This window comes from Metopolophium dirhodum, chromosome 5, assembly GCF_019925205.1.
Source record: "Metopolophium dirhodum isolate CAU chromosome 5, ASM1992520v1, whole genome shotgun sequence".
Classification (NCBI taxonomy): domain Eukaryota; kingdom Metazoa; phylum Arthropoda; class Insecta; order Hemiptera; family Aphididae; genus Metopolophium; species Metopolophium dirhodum.
In genome coordinates, this window is record NC_083564.1 from 6783941 (window position 1) to 6800141 (window position 16201).

At 30.3% G+C, this 16201-nt stretch overlaps 1 protein-coding gene across 1 annotated transcript in view; it reads left to right on the top strand.

The window, feature by feature from the left end:
- The window catches only part of LOC132944449 (laminin subunit gamma-1), a 56519-nt gene that overhangs the window by 4858 nt on the left and 35460 nt on the right, over positions 1–16201 (top strand). The window contains exons 2-6 of the mRNA XM_061013792.1: positions 3925–4189; positions 11856–11973; positions 12410–12596; positions 13900–14030; positions 14384–14562. Of these exons, the coding sequence (XP_060869775.1) occupies positions 3925–4189; positions 11856–11973; positions 12410–12596; positions 13900–14030; positions 14384–14562 (880 nt within the window). The remainder of the gene's footprint in view (positions 1–3924; positions 4190–11855; positions 11974–12409; positions 12597–13899; positions 14031–14383; positions 14563–16201) is intronic.

A 16201-nucleotide genomic window follows, 5' to 3' on the forward strand; every position in this document is an offset into this window, starting at 1 on the left:
ACATGTAATTGAAAATTTAAAAAAATCCTAAAAAAAGTTTCCAAAGTAATATCGTTATAGTCATTTCATTGCACGATAAAATATAATATAATATAACCAATAATTAATAACCATTAAGTCATATACCTAATATGTTTGGATAGTGGGTACACATTCTAACTGCCATTGATAATTGAAATAAAAAAATCTTTTTATCCGAGATTAACCGATCGCAACAAATTAATTTAAGGCTCATCGCATAAATCATATTTGATTATTATTATAATATTATTTCACGCATCAGAAAGCTGCAGTGTACTGACTTTGCATTTTTCCGACAATTTACTTAAGCTGTATAATGTGAATTTTATACAGAAATATGATCTTTCATATTATAATTAACGCTTCTTTTCTTATTTAAGGAATCACATTATTTTATTCATTGAAATTTGTAAGCGTACATGTTTAATGATGTTTATCTATTCCTCGTCATAGTTGTTAAGAATAAATAAATAAAACTGACTGGGTTCTAGTCTTTAAATTTCGATAAAATTCAATTAACAGCAATACAACAGCTTAAAATACGACCGCGAAACCTGATTGAAATTATTTTCCATAAAATCTTAGCACGATGTCGTACAATAACAAACTTCAATAGAATTCGAAAAATAATATGCTACCTAGGTAGTTATAGTATATAAACGTGACTAAAATGCATTTTTAGTGAAATAATATTATATGTCACGCAAAATATTATTCCATACCACCTAAACAAATTAATGTTTGTATTATATTTATTGTTTATTTAGTATACATCACATCGTAGAATATCCATTTATAATTTCTCGAATTACCATAATAGCTAAGTAATCTGCAGTATATGTGTAGGCTTCATGCCTGCATTGCTGCGTGTGTATTGTTGTAACGGTCGAGTTAATCTGATGACGATACAATTTCACGATTTTGGCTAGCCTTTGTTGATTTTTAAGACTAAACTCGGTGGCGTAAAATAACAATAACATACATATTTTGTTTTTCTTTGGTCCGTTATTGATTGTGAAATATTTTTTTGTACATTTCGTTGGTTTGTTAATCGACGCGTTGATTCTCGGCCATCAGGACACGTTTAAGACGACAAATATGAGCTCAGAGAGTGCAGTCTCGTACTTCGTAAATTATACGCGTTGAGACTTGGTGGTGTATAAGAGGGTAATAGACATGGGTGGATATGTATTTATAAAATTACAAAATTAAAACCTATTACAAATGAACCAAAAAATTTAAGAAGTTGATTAATGTGCACCTTGGAGAAGAATCCTCCACATCAGCTGTATTAAAAAAAAATTGTAATCGCACATATCCTTCCCTTGTTTAACTTCAGATACAATATGTTAATGTGTCGAGGATGACTGTCGGACTGTGTATATTATTCAATATTCTTGTATATTATTATGTACAAGATGATTCTCTTAAGGGTAAACACTAATTTTCTTAAAAAGCAGTTAGTAGTTTGTTAGTATACAAATCAAATTTCGATCGAGTAGTTAATTATAGTTACAACTTACCGCAAATATTTATAGTTTAGTTGAGGGGAGACGAGGAGTAGTGGGCCAACATTTTGTGAATATTCCTGTCCATGAAGTACAACTAGACACTCCATACTTCTCTAATTATCTAAACTTTAAACACATAATATATCTAATTAACTACCTACTTGTTCGAAATTCAAATTGTATATTAAATTGAAATTTTCAGAAATATATTTTGTCTAGAAAACGAGATTAAATACTGTCATCCAAGAAAGTAAGAAACAAAAAAAAATAAAAATAATAATAATAATAAACGTTAGTTAATACTTTTTGAAAAAATTAGTGTTTATCTTTTATACAACCGCCTTTTTTATACATTGAAAGAGACAAGTGAGAGAGAGATAAAGAGAAAGAGAGAGAGTAACCGAGATTTTTGATTCTGTGTGGTGGATACCCGTCGGTTTTCTTCACTTGGACACGGCGGAGGTTGAGTCTTTGGGACGTGGGTCTAGTATATGACAACAATATTCTTGTTACGACGTTATATTATTATCTTGTATACGCATTGTAAGCGCAGATATAATAACGAGGTGCTCTGTGTAGATGAGCGTACCTATATAGGTACATAATATCATACATGTACATAAAACCGAAACGACACATGTACAATTCCGGTAGCCGCGCGTACCTATATAATGATAATAATAATAATAAAATAATATATAAATCCAGACCAGAATCCGGCAATTATTCACAGCTACACCGATAATAAAAACGTCTGACATCGTGCGCCTTCTATACATATTATTATAATGTATCCCCGGTGGAAAGGCAAGGGAGTTACGACGTCTCACTGCAACGCACGTTGCGGCATTCCGTCGGATTTTTCTCTCTTATCCGCCATTTAATACGTCGTATACTTCCCCGCGGTTTTTCAACACAATGCTGCACAGCGACCTACAATAATAATACAATATATACAAAGGCCCATATGCGCCCAAGTGCGACCGCCGCGCGCTGGAAGGTCAATTCTTAATAATGAGCGAAAACATGTGCGACTGCAGTTTTCAGAGGGCCGGGCCTCAATAATAATAATAATAATAATAACAAATGATATTATTATGTCGGCTAACGATGGACTGTAGTGCGCGCGTCGTGGGTCCGATGCATTTTTAAAGAAATCGTTTGCGGGATGCAAATATTATAATATGCGCGTGTCCCTTGAGCACATATTATAATATTATATACCTACGAAGTAATACCAATACTGCTGCTGCAGGAATAATAATAATAATAACTACTAAACTACAACTGTTCACCGCGAATCACGATTGAAATAATTACGTACATTCGACGAGAACCTGCAGGACTAAGTGCCTGATCACCGTACAATAATTGCAAAACTACACATACGTAGGAGCGATTAATGTTATATTATGTAAATCGTGTCATTCGAAACGTCCGCCGCTATGAAAAGAAACCGTTCATTCCCGGGAGATACCTCTATGTACATTAATTATTACGTTTACCTATGTTAAACATTTGTATTTCGTTTCGACATTAGTAAGAAAAAAGTGTATATATTATACTATTATGCACCGTAAATGTTACGTTTATTAATGTATAATACCAACACAGTATGCTTATTATTCATTTATTTATGTGTAAATGAATTACTTGTGAATCAATAAAAAGTATCTAATCCCTGCCTATCGAGCTTGGGAAAATACGTTAGCAGCTTAGGTGACCTTTAAAAGTGTACCATATAATTAGTATTACATATTAAATTATTATGGTATATTGAATAATTACTAATTAGAGTATTAATAACAGCTAATCAAAATTGATTGCATCGAAATATCTTAATCATAACCGCAACTAGGCTTAGCCCCCCCCCCCCCCCGCCCAAATAAATTATTCAATTTTTTTCTAAAATATTATTGAACCTTTTAAATTTCAATATTGTATTTATCATTTTTTTTTTTGGAAAAAATTAAATTATTAAATTTTTATTCATATTGCCTATGATATACAATACAGTAAATATCATTAGCTGTGTTTGTCTTTAAGGAACCCATTTATGTCTGTACATCGGTGCGATTACTGTGCGTAATTTTACTGTAGGTTGAATGTATGCACTGAACTGTAATATACAGACAGTATATTATTATTGTGAAAAATGAAACTTTGGGTAAATAAATATCAGTATTTTTCTGTATAATTTTTTTATATTTTTAAGCGATTATATATGTATATGGTAGTATGGCCGGGACGCCCCCCCCCCCTTTTCCCAAAATGTTAACCCTGTTTCGCCACTGAGCTTAATACTAAAATATATGCGCAATATGCTTTGTATATCGTATCAATGATTCACACGACGGTGGTTTTCTAATTGTTTGGTATTTTTCCATTGCAGAGATGTATACCGGGTTTCGAGAACGCGGCGTTCGGATTAGAAGTCGAAGCAACCAACACGTGTGGCCAATCCGGCCCTACAGAATTTTGTGTGCAGTCGGGCAGTCAAGTGACCAAGAAGACGTGTGACGTGTGCACCGAATCATCTCACTCGCCCTACTATATGACAGATTTCAGCAGCTACGCGAATCGAACGTGGTGGCAGTCGGAAACCATGTACGAGAGCGTTCAATACCCGAACCAAGTCAACCTGACCCTGCACTTCGGTATGTGACATTTTGCAATCGCCGATGTTTGACATGATTAGGTTTAAGTATAGGTCTCAGCATTCGACTGATATACCCGAACGTCTAGTAGACATTGACCTATATTCGTATGGATCGTAGAAAATTGGGAATTTGTATTCCTTGACAAACGCTATGCTGAGAGTAGGTAACAATTTTAAATTGTTGTCACCAATAAATGTTAAATAATTAATTACTATCGGAACCAACGTTTTTCTAAAAAAAAAAAAGCTCGTAGGTTATTTACAATTAGGTACCTGATAGTCCAAAAATATCTTATAATATACATTAATAAAAACATTTCAAATTTACGTTCAGCATTTCCAATACAATTTTCAATTTTTCTGTTGTTTTTTTTAAAAATTATTTAGAGTACATTTACAAGTTCAATACATACTCAAATTTAAAGAGGATAACATATTCTGTTTTATTATCTCGTCAGTTTTTTGCATAACTGTCTGTAATTACAAATAAGTAGGTACATACCGTAAAAATACTTATTAATGGATTTTTGTTAAAAAATATTGAGAAAAAACAATAAAGAACGGATAATATTGTCGTTTTTAAATTTGATAATATGTAAAGTTACTAATAATTAGGGCTCGGATTTATATGTAAATACATATTTTTACTGTGACTTGATAAATTAATTTAGGTAAGTGATAAATTCGTTTCAAGGGATTTCCATTGTAATGAACTATATTTTATTTTACATATTTTTACATATTTTGTCATAAGTACATATTTTTACATATTTCTCAATAATTCCATTTTTTCCCTACATATTTCGACAATTTACGATTTATTAATTCGATTAATTCGATAAAAATCCTGGTTTAGACTGCCTAAAATTAATTAGAGATACACATTGCGAAATTAATGGGGTAATATTTCCGGCTGAACTCACTGCTTTGGACATTGCAAATATGAAATTTGCACCCATTACCTCGGTGGAAGTCGACCGCTCCTTCAGTCGGTACAAATCTGTGTTACGAACAAATCGTAGATCATTTAACTTTGAAAATTTGAGCATGTATATGGTATCTCATTGCTTTCAAGACCAAGATAATCAAAATGAATAATGAATAATAGTAGTAAAATAAGTAAATTAGTTAATATTGTATATTTATAAAGCAATTTTTTATATTTTTTTTGTAATTTTTTTGTATTCCATATTTTCATTTTTTAATCACATATAAAGTGATTTATTATTACATTTATATTTACATATTTTGGTTTTTTTAATACATATAAATCCGAGCCCTACTAATAATGTAATGAGAATATTCTGAACGTAAATTATTAGTATGTATAAAATCGGATAATAAAATTCCCCATAACTTATTGTTTTAACAACAATTCAGATAGGGAAAAACATTTTTCCATTAAATAATCAATAGTACCTATCGCTTTTTTTGTGATTTTTGTTTAAAAAAAAAAGTAGCTTTTATGATTTATAAGATACATTTTTTTTTGACATTGATTTAAATGTATATATAGTTTAAAATCCATTATCCGAATATATAGACTCCCCATCGAGAGACGCAATCACTTTATGCTTCGAAAGTAATTTTTGTCAATTTGTTTAAGCTTGTCAATTTATTTCCAGTTTAACATTCTTCTCGAATGGAAATATTAAATTATCACCCACTTGATCTATGAAAATGTTACTTGCTTAACTGCAAGTATAATAAAAACCTTATCCCCAAAGAATTGGTTTTTAATTTACGTTTTTTATTTTCACGTTCAAATGTACAATTTATTATAATCTGCTATAATTCATTGAATATTTTGTAACAGTATGATGATGCTGTTACAGAATGGGATTTTAACCTATGTTTTTAATTAGTTCTATTGACTATTTCGGACATCGCCTGAAATTGTAATTTACATGCGTGGCTACTGTTTCGGACGGCCAAACAAGGGCGGACATTCGATCATACTGTATTTAATGTGCAATTATCTCCGTTTTATACTTTTATATTGTATTATTATACAATGAATTCCCGATGATGAGTGTTGAGTTTTTAATGCTGAGTGGTGAGATGTGACTCGAGGCTTATAATTAGTTTTTTTTTTTCTTGCAACTAAACAAGTTAACACTTACAGTCTGGGTATTAAGTAATCCTATGTGTTCTGTTAATAATATCGGCTATACACAGTAAAACGATATCAGATTTTTGATAGCAGAAGGCGTACATTTGTGGGTTTTATAATTATTAGGCAGTTGTAAATAAAGTTTAAAGACGAGTATGAAAAATATTAATTTTAATTTTTTTAAAGGAATCATTTTAGTCTTAAAATCCAATAGTATGAAACTATGTTGTAAAAAAAAAAAATAAAATTATGGCATTATGCTATGTGTAGGAAGTATCACGTTTCCTTTTAAAATATGTATTTAATTATAAAACAATAGGCACTATGATGATAAACTATTACTTCCGAAAATTGCTATTGCCGCATTGTAAGTTTATCATAATAATATTATAATGATATGTAATCACTTATCGTAGAACAATACTGTTCTATGGTAATATTCTCATTTCGAAATCAATCATTTTTCAAACATATTTTATATTTGACGGGAAACCTTTATAAATATTCTGTATAATACAGCGTCTATTCGTGTGTATAGGTTATGATTTGAATCTCGAAAACAATTAAGTCCGGGATGCAACAAAACTGTAGGTTATGCCTATTATTTCGTGTTTACAAACGTCTTTTTGATAATAATTTCAAGATGCCAAGCATAAATCGCTGTGACGCGTAAGATCGAAATACTCGACTGCACGTTTATTTAATTATTTTGTCGGTCGGTGCACACGTAATATATCCATCATAATAATGTTATATTATCATCAGGTACGTTGTATAAATAACAGCTGCTATCGATTTCCACGGTGAACAATAATTACACGCTGCAGTTGAGTTAATATTGATTATTATTGATCTGTCAGCCGGTTGAATCTTTCAAATTCTTTCGTGTTTGTACTTCGGACGATTACCGTGCATGATGTTTTTCGAATCGTTTAAACCACGTACCCAGGTGTAATTAGTTCTGTCCTCCGAAAACCTGAAAAATATATATATATATATATATTATACACCTGTTGATTTATTTACATATAATTTCTCTAATGTGATTCGTGTATGGTCTACCGTTAATAATGTTATCTCGGTGTTTTTTTAATACAATATGAATATATTATGATTATGTAATAAACACCTAACAGGCCAAACATAAAATAGGTACCTAATTGCATCATAAACTAAATATTGTTACAATCTTTCAAATTATTTTATTGCTTTTAAGAAAAATTAATCAAATATGATAAATATATAAATTAGCAATGCATTGTACATCCTGTATCACTGAACTATTCATGTTAAAAAAAAAAAAAAATCAAACATCCTATCCTATCGCAATATTACGTGGGCTGACCTTTCCGCTGATTATTTCATCGTTTTCATAATATATAATATCATATATCAGGGTTTTACATCCTTCAAAGATAGGCCTTCCGAGTTCTAATAGATTCGTGGACCAACGAAAATTAATGTAAACCCATAAAACGGCAACTGGAGAAACTTGTCTATGGACCTGTCAAAATGTACAATCAACACATCGTAATATGGTCAGTTTGCTTTGTTTGTGTTTCTCGTCGTATACGTTTATGACGTATCTGACGGGTTCTAAATAAAAATCGATTTAATTACATTTTTTTTCGTTGAGTGATGAATAATTATCCATGTGTGCTTTGAAAACAGTTAAAATAAATCTCAAGACCATAATTAATATCATTTTTTTTGGCAATAAATTATAATATACTTGTTATATATAATCAATAAATTATACCGTACGGTATAAAAAATAAATAAATATCAATATTGATTCTTGTTCGTTCTACATCAGTAAATTCCTATTCCATACAATTTTACAAAATGTATTCGATTTTAATTTTTTTTCAGCTATAATTTAATTTCCTCAAAATTGTAATTTACTTTGGTACTGAAAATATTATTTACTCGTTTTAAATGTTGAAATTATAATATGTTATTAAATTTAATAATTTACACCAGTCAATGGTTTTATAAACTATTCAGCTTAAGTGTTTTCGGTCACCAAAGAATTATTATATTCCACGATAAAAAGCGCTTCGTGCACAGATAACAGCTCAAACAGGAAACAACCAAACGATGACCTCTGTACTTCCATTGATACCAGTGGCAATATAATTTGTAATATGCTTTTTAAAAACACGTGGTTGCCATAATGTAGTACTATTTTCAATTTTAATAATTAAAAAGTACCAACAATAAATTATTGAATATAATATTATGTCGTTTGGTTAATCCACTTATCCCTAAAAAGTTTTTAGTATATTCATGCTACAAAAAAACAAATAATAATAATAAAAAAACATTCTATTTGATCTTTTTCAAATACGGAGGTATAAATATACCTAATATATAATTCGTTGAACTATTGTCTTATTAAATGACGAGATTGATAAAAAAAAGATATGCTTTGAACACATATTGCATTGCTTGGTTTTAGTTATTTAATATAATTTTTGTGCTACCAATCAATCATTAATCATTTTTTAGTGATCGACACAGACTCGTTCTTCAACAAATAAAAAATTATACATAATATCAATTGTAAAAGGATGCATACATTACACGGCAGTTATGTATATTCTGCAGTCTATTTGAAACATAATTTTTACCGTCCAATTATTGTGGCATAAATGCATAATATAACGAAAAACGACGGTATCGAGGAAATAATAACTTTATTTCGAGTTTTTTACGCGAATAACAACCGACACTATACGTATTACATTTATATATTATATATAATATTATACACTAATTGTCGAACGAAAACCGGCTGTTAATTTGTTGTAAAATAGAATTCGGATCTAGTAAAGCCAGACAAATAAATAAAAAATACGTTGGGGCGTTTGTCATTTCCCGTAGGATGAACAGAATTTATTTTTTCGTCTCCCACGCATTTCATTTGAATGAAGTAAACCCCACCCGTCGCTAACTACGTTTTAAATTATTGCCCTATAATACGTATATCCAGTTCATTCACTATAATATTGTAATTATTATTTTTGATAATTTATAATGCCACCGATTTTTCTGTTGTAAATAGTCCGATATGTTGATTGGAGACCATACCTATATACCGAGTTGGTTCTACAACTAAACACTTTAACCAGATTCAGCGTAACTATTGATTGTTAGTAAAAATAAAAATATATTCATATCGGTTTTTGTACTGCAGCACTCAAAAAACAGTTGTCTTATGCTCTGCAGTGGATATATTTTAGATTATTTGCAACACAATTTTTTTACCATCATTAGAGAATAGAGGATATTAGCGTAGGTATAATTGTTGTTTTTTTTCCACTCATAATAATATAATATTATATAGGTACTTCCATAATATTGGCACTGTTTAATTTATCACACGATTATCGTAATATGGTTGCTAATAATTTATGTACTTATTACGCACGGACCAGAATAATAATAATTGTTCTCTGACAAACGGTAGTGAATAACATATTTCTCGGTTGACAAAGACATTTGTCGGCTCTGCACAAAGGAACGGCGATATTATTTTTTATATGCAATTTTATTTAGGTGCGTTTTATTTCTCTGGAACGTCGGCAAAGAGTTGAAGCACACTGTTGCAGCGGTGCATGTATACACAGTGATTCAATGAATAATGTTGTTTGGATATTTTTTATTAAATTGTGATTGCTTCACGTTTACATTTGAATAGATCGACGAAACACAAAAATACATTGACATTTGTCCTATTTTTGAAAACGAAACCATCAACACTGCAAACTATATATCGGCATTTTTCCTATTTTATTTTGAATTTACCGATTTACAGTGCGGTCATCAATAACTTCGGATTTCGAAAAATATCTGAACACTCTGTAGATGTAAGTGCGTACGCGCCGCAATAATAAGTAAATATGTAAATGCATTTGGGTTGCATATCGGATATTATTATAATGTCGTGAGTGAAATTGCAAACACAAACCGTATCCAACCGGCATATGCCGTTGTCAGCGGTATGTCGGTATATAACTTTTATAGACACGATTCAAATAAATATTAAATTTTTTACATGCATGATAACAATGATAATAATATATCGAAAATTGCATAAAACTGCATTTTTCCATAATCGTTAAATTTATGTTGGAAAACTATTTTTTTTTTAAAACCATTTATTACAGAGAGTATAATATCGTATATTATATCAGTGGTTCCCAATTAGTATGAAGCCATGGACCCCTAGCTACTAAAACTTTAATTGGTCCGAGGACCCCTTTTTTGGGGTCTATTATTACTTATCACTTTTAAATTTGAATAAATTGATTTATTACCTTTTTAACGATAATCGAGTTTCAATAGTTCAAAAATACCTGAATATCAAACAACTACAAATTTAATAATTTCACTAAAATAAAATGAAAATGAAAAATCACAACAGTACTACACAACCACTGACCCACAACATCAACACGCGGACTACCAATTGGGAACCACTGGTGTATATAGATGGGAAACATTTCTATTATGATTTAGTTTACACGACGTTAAGTTGAATTTAAAATGTATCTGTGAAATAAGATAAGTAAGTAGGTAGGTCTAAATCTCAATTTACTATAAGAACGTTGAAAAATAACAATTTTTGTTGGTATACATCAGTTGTGGATACAGTGAATATAATTATATTTTTAAATTAATTTAGAGTTTTTAACTTTGAATATCAGTAGATAAACGTTAAATATTTAAATATGCTTATTTATAGTAATAGAATAAATTATAATTCTTACGAATAAGATTTGCATATTGTTTATAATTTTTATTTTGATAACCGTGTTAAATTAACATAATTACTGACATAATATAACACTAAAATTGAGGAAAATTAACAATAATATTATCTTGGAATTCTAAATATTCCAATTAATATATTTTGCCTATAGCTCAACAACCAGCTAGTATAACGAATTATCGTCAAAACGTATTGAAAAAAATGTTCATAAAATGTTATGGGTAGGTAATAATTTTTTAATATAAATCAGTTCAGGTACCGTTATTTTGTGAGCTACTGGCTCGGGTGTGTCACATTCGTGTTGTGGTCGAAAACAGATGAAATGTTCTTTCAATTTTGCACGATTAATAAATTATTCGCCTCGATCAGAATTTTGAATATAATATCAAAACTAATAATCAATCAAGGCATTTAGAATATTAAACCAGTTTATTAAATACAAGAACCGTTTTGAGGTACTAAAAAAAGAAGAGCTGTAATTACCCAATTAAATACTGCCACCGCTATAAACTTATATGCCGTTGGGTTTGTTCGAATTTCAGCTACCGAATGCGCATAGCAAAATTTATTTAGAAACATTTTAAAATATTGGTACCTATATATACCTATAGGTATACCTAACCTCTTAGAATAAAATCAGAGTTTCAGACTACAGGTCCAATCATGAATTTGGTTGCGCAACATTAATTATTACATTATTATATTTTTAACGAACGATTTGCGAAAAAACGATTTTCAATTATTTTTATTAATTCTCTTCTTGTTTAACTATAGGTAAAGCATTCGATATCACGTACATCCGACTTCTGTTTTATTCGCCGAGACCCGAGAGTTTCGCGATGTATAAGAAAAGTACAGAAGATGGACCGTGGATACCGTATCAGTTCTACAGGTGAGTGTGTTAACGCATAGATTTAAATCGGTGCATATAGCATGGAGATTAATAATTATTGTTCAACTGGCTAAAATCGATTTTCCTAAAAATAAAAACGAACTATTTCGTATTTTACAGTTGGGGTCCGCGAGCATATAAAACATACGTTTTTAGTATTTTACAGTACCTACTTATATTTAACTGAATATTTAATAATAATAATGTTATGTGATTTTCATTATTATTATTATTGTTGTTCTTGTTGAGTTTTTGACCTTAAGCTATATGGGATAATTGTGTTCGGTTTTTTTTCAGGCAGAATGCATAATAAGAGGTTTAAAAAAAATAAACAAATTATAGTTTTACGCTACAACTCATTTGCGTTGACTGGTTAAATTATCCATACGCATATAACATTATCTTGTATATAATCGATCGTTTTGTTTGCTTTTAGTGGGAGTTGTAGAGACACCTACGGATTGCCAGACTTGAATTACATCCGTCTTGGCGAACAAGAGACCAGGGCGTTCTGTACTTCCGAGTTTTCAGATATTTCACCATTGACGGGAGGAAGTGTGCCATTTTCCACACTAGAAGGTAGACCATCGGCTAAATTTTACGATACAAAATCGGAATTTTGGGTATGATCAACTATATATTATGTCGTTTGTAAATATGTAATGACTTATGAGTTATGTTAGTATTAGAATATAAAATTGTCTACAGATTTAAGTTATGCCTAATGGCTAATCGTACAGTTCAATTAAATGTTCATAATATAAAATTATGTATGTAAAAATTGAGTAATCGGGAAAATGTATTATAGTTTTAACTTTTAACATAAACTTACTTACAATATTATTATATATTATATAAATGTTTTAATAAAAGTTGAAACATTAATATAAAATAAGTATCGTACAATACTAATAATAAGAGTTTTACACATTGCTCAAAATTTGAAACGAGTTATTTTCTATTTTTGAAATTATCACTAGAATAGTTTAGTAAACAATTATTAACGTTAAAAAAATATTGATTATTACCTAATTTAATAATATTTTTACTGTCGTGTTTAAAATTCTGTAAAAAACTTCAAGTAGATAACAGATTTTATAATTTAAATGGTGCCAGTTTTTTAAATTTTCAACAATTCTATACAATTTGAAAATTATATTTTATATTTTAGTTGCCAGCTTAATTAGAGTATTTTTCCATTAATCAACTACCTATTTAAGGGGGGGGGGGGGGTTAACACGGTGGATTATGTCGAAAAAAATGACTCCACAGGAATAAATTCTAAGGCCTTACAGAAGTGTCGTATTTTGATAGCTATTTTTTATTTGAAAGAAGAAGACTTCCTGCAGGTCACATTGAACTAGAATTTTTATTTTATTTCAAAGAATTATATAATATAATCTATAAAAAAAGCTTAGAATATTGTATTATTTTTGAAGACACCTTATAAAGTTTGATATTAAAATATTGAAAAACGGAGTTCAATGTGGGCTGTAGAATATAACACTCTATTAGGAAAAAAAAATTATCAAAATTGGTTGATTTTATATAACAGGATCATGAAATTCCCGTAGAGCGTATTTTTGTGGATAAAATTACATTGGAACCGGGCGCCTTAAAGGCAGGCAACTAAACGTTCTTAGCTTAGGTTTCTTTTATTAAAACTTTAGTTTAAATTGCCTATATAGAATCCCTTAACATATCTCATTTCTATAGTGTGCCTTGATAATAATAATTACTATTGCATTGTTATGAATTCATCATAATATATTTCGTTTGTTAACCATGAACCGTTTTAACGATGAAAGTCCTTGACCAACTGTTATAATAAAAAGTTTACAAACTTAGATTTACAAAAAAATATATGTATAATATTGTTGTAAATATTCATTCACGAAATTTTGTATTGTTGAATTTATATTTTAGGACTGGGTAACCGCAACAGATGTCCGTATCACGTTGGACCGTTTAAATACATTTGGTGACGAAGTATTTGGCGATCCTCAAGTACTGAAGTCATATTTCTATGCTATTGCTGATTTCGCTGTTGGAGCCAGGTGAATAATAATAATTATATTATAAATACATTTTAACTACAAGTTATGATTAAATCGTACACTGTTGATAATTTTATTTTTAATTAATTTGTTAATATTTATTATTAAAAATATAAAAATGTGTTAATATTTTGTTTAAAATTGAAAACCACTACCACTTTAGTTTTTTTTTTTTTTAACATCACACAATCGAATTTTCCAAAAATATATGATTAGCGAATTTCTGATTTCAATTCTGTTTTATTCGACGGCAAACTTACCGTTCACGATGTCGGCGAACAGTTTTTTTTTTTTATCATCTAACCATGTAAAGCTAATAATTTTTTAATAAAATTATTCATTTTTTGCAACAGATGCAAGTGTAACGGCCACGCCAGCGAATGTGTGAAAAGCACTTCAATCAATGGCACTTCCAGGAGAGTGTGTCGGTGCGAGCACAATACGGCTGGGCCCGACTGCAATGAGTGTCTGCCGTTCTTCAACGACGCGCCGTGGAGCAGAGCGACCGCATCAAACGCACACGAGTGTAAAGGTAATTGCATGTCACATTTTTTCATTTTTTCATTTAGTCATCGCACTAGAGGGCGCTACCTTTATACTGGGGGCCACGTACTAATGATATTAATATGATCGAATAAATAATGTTCATGGTCGACAATCACGTGCTGTGTATTTATGAACTGACGATATAATAATATAGTTTGAACTGTTATGAGCTATATTTTATTATAAAAATATAACCAACATCCATGCATAGCCACCGAGAACGTTATACAAATTCTTCGTAGTAGAAGAGCAAATGTGGAATAATTTAGCTGAGACATGGATTTATTATTATATAGGAAAAGGACGACTTAATATTGTCATAAGATGTGTGGTATCATATTTTAGTACGATTAAGATTGTGAATGTGAGAAAAAAAATTGTTATATTGAAATAGCAGGCAGCAAATACTTATTGAGCGTCTACATATTTTTTAAAAAAATGTTCTTGTTATTAAACAATGGAAATGCAAGTTATCTTTTAGGTTTTAGGTGAATTTATTTTTTACCTTAGAAGCTTGTTCAAACTTTTAAAATAATATTCTATGGTAATTCTGTTACTCGAAGACACTATTTTTTTCTAGTCTTTCTTATGATGGGATAACCGTCGATGTCTAATAACGGTTGAACTATATATATGCTTAGTTAGGTATAAAATATGTATAAGTATAATAGTATACATATATACAGGATCTGATTTATATTGTGCTTAACAGTCTCGACTTGTGGTCGAGGTGTGGATTGTTGTAAGGTTTAAACTTTAGAGTCACTCTAAACTATTGTTCGAATATTGCTGCAGGAGTATCTTATATGATAAATACATCGATTAATTACAAAAACGTACATTGGGTTACTTTACATGTTACGCGAACGTCGAACAGGTGTACAAAGCATTCTATAAGACCTTGTTTACGTTATGTGTTCGAGATAATATATTATTATTATTATAACACTCGGCATTCGATGTATTTTAGGTAATTGAGAAATTTTTAGTGAAACAAAAAAAAAAAACCTCACAAATTGTTGTGATTTACTTATGGGAGGCCGGCGTAAAACCGGTTCATTATTTAAATGTATCTGACACAATTGAGCGTAATTTATGTATTGCAATCCAAACAATAACAGCGTTGATAGATACTCTGCGCAGGATTCGTGTGTGACGAAGGCGTGACAAAGATTGCTGTCTCTCGTCTACATGGCCGGTACATGGTACATACAAAGAATAATAATAAACTGCTTTTCGCCGATGGACTGCTTTTCGTCGTGTCTGTTCCGAAAAAAAAACACTCACGAGACACGGATACCAGTCATTCTTGTGACTAATGCCACACCACCACGTGCATATGCCCATGATAATAATATATAATATATGAGATTATGTATATTTTAAGTTTGTCGCTTGCGTATAATGGACGGCGGAGTTTTCAAAGTGTGCGACACAGAATTATTGCTCAGTATACGTTTTTTGTTTCGATAAAATTTCGTATTACAAAATACGTGATTTGATTTCGTACATAATATTATAATGATATGATATTAGCATCACACAGCCGCGCAATCATAATTCTATTATGATATATGTTTGCAGTAAGGACGTTTTTCGCATATGTTATTGCGCGGTTATTATGC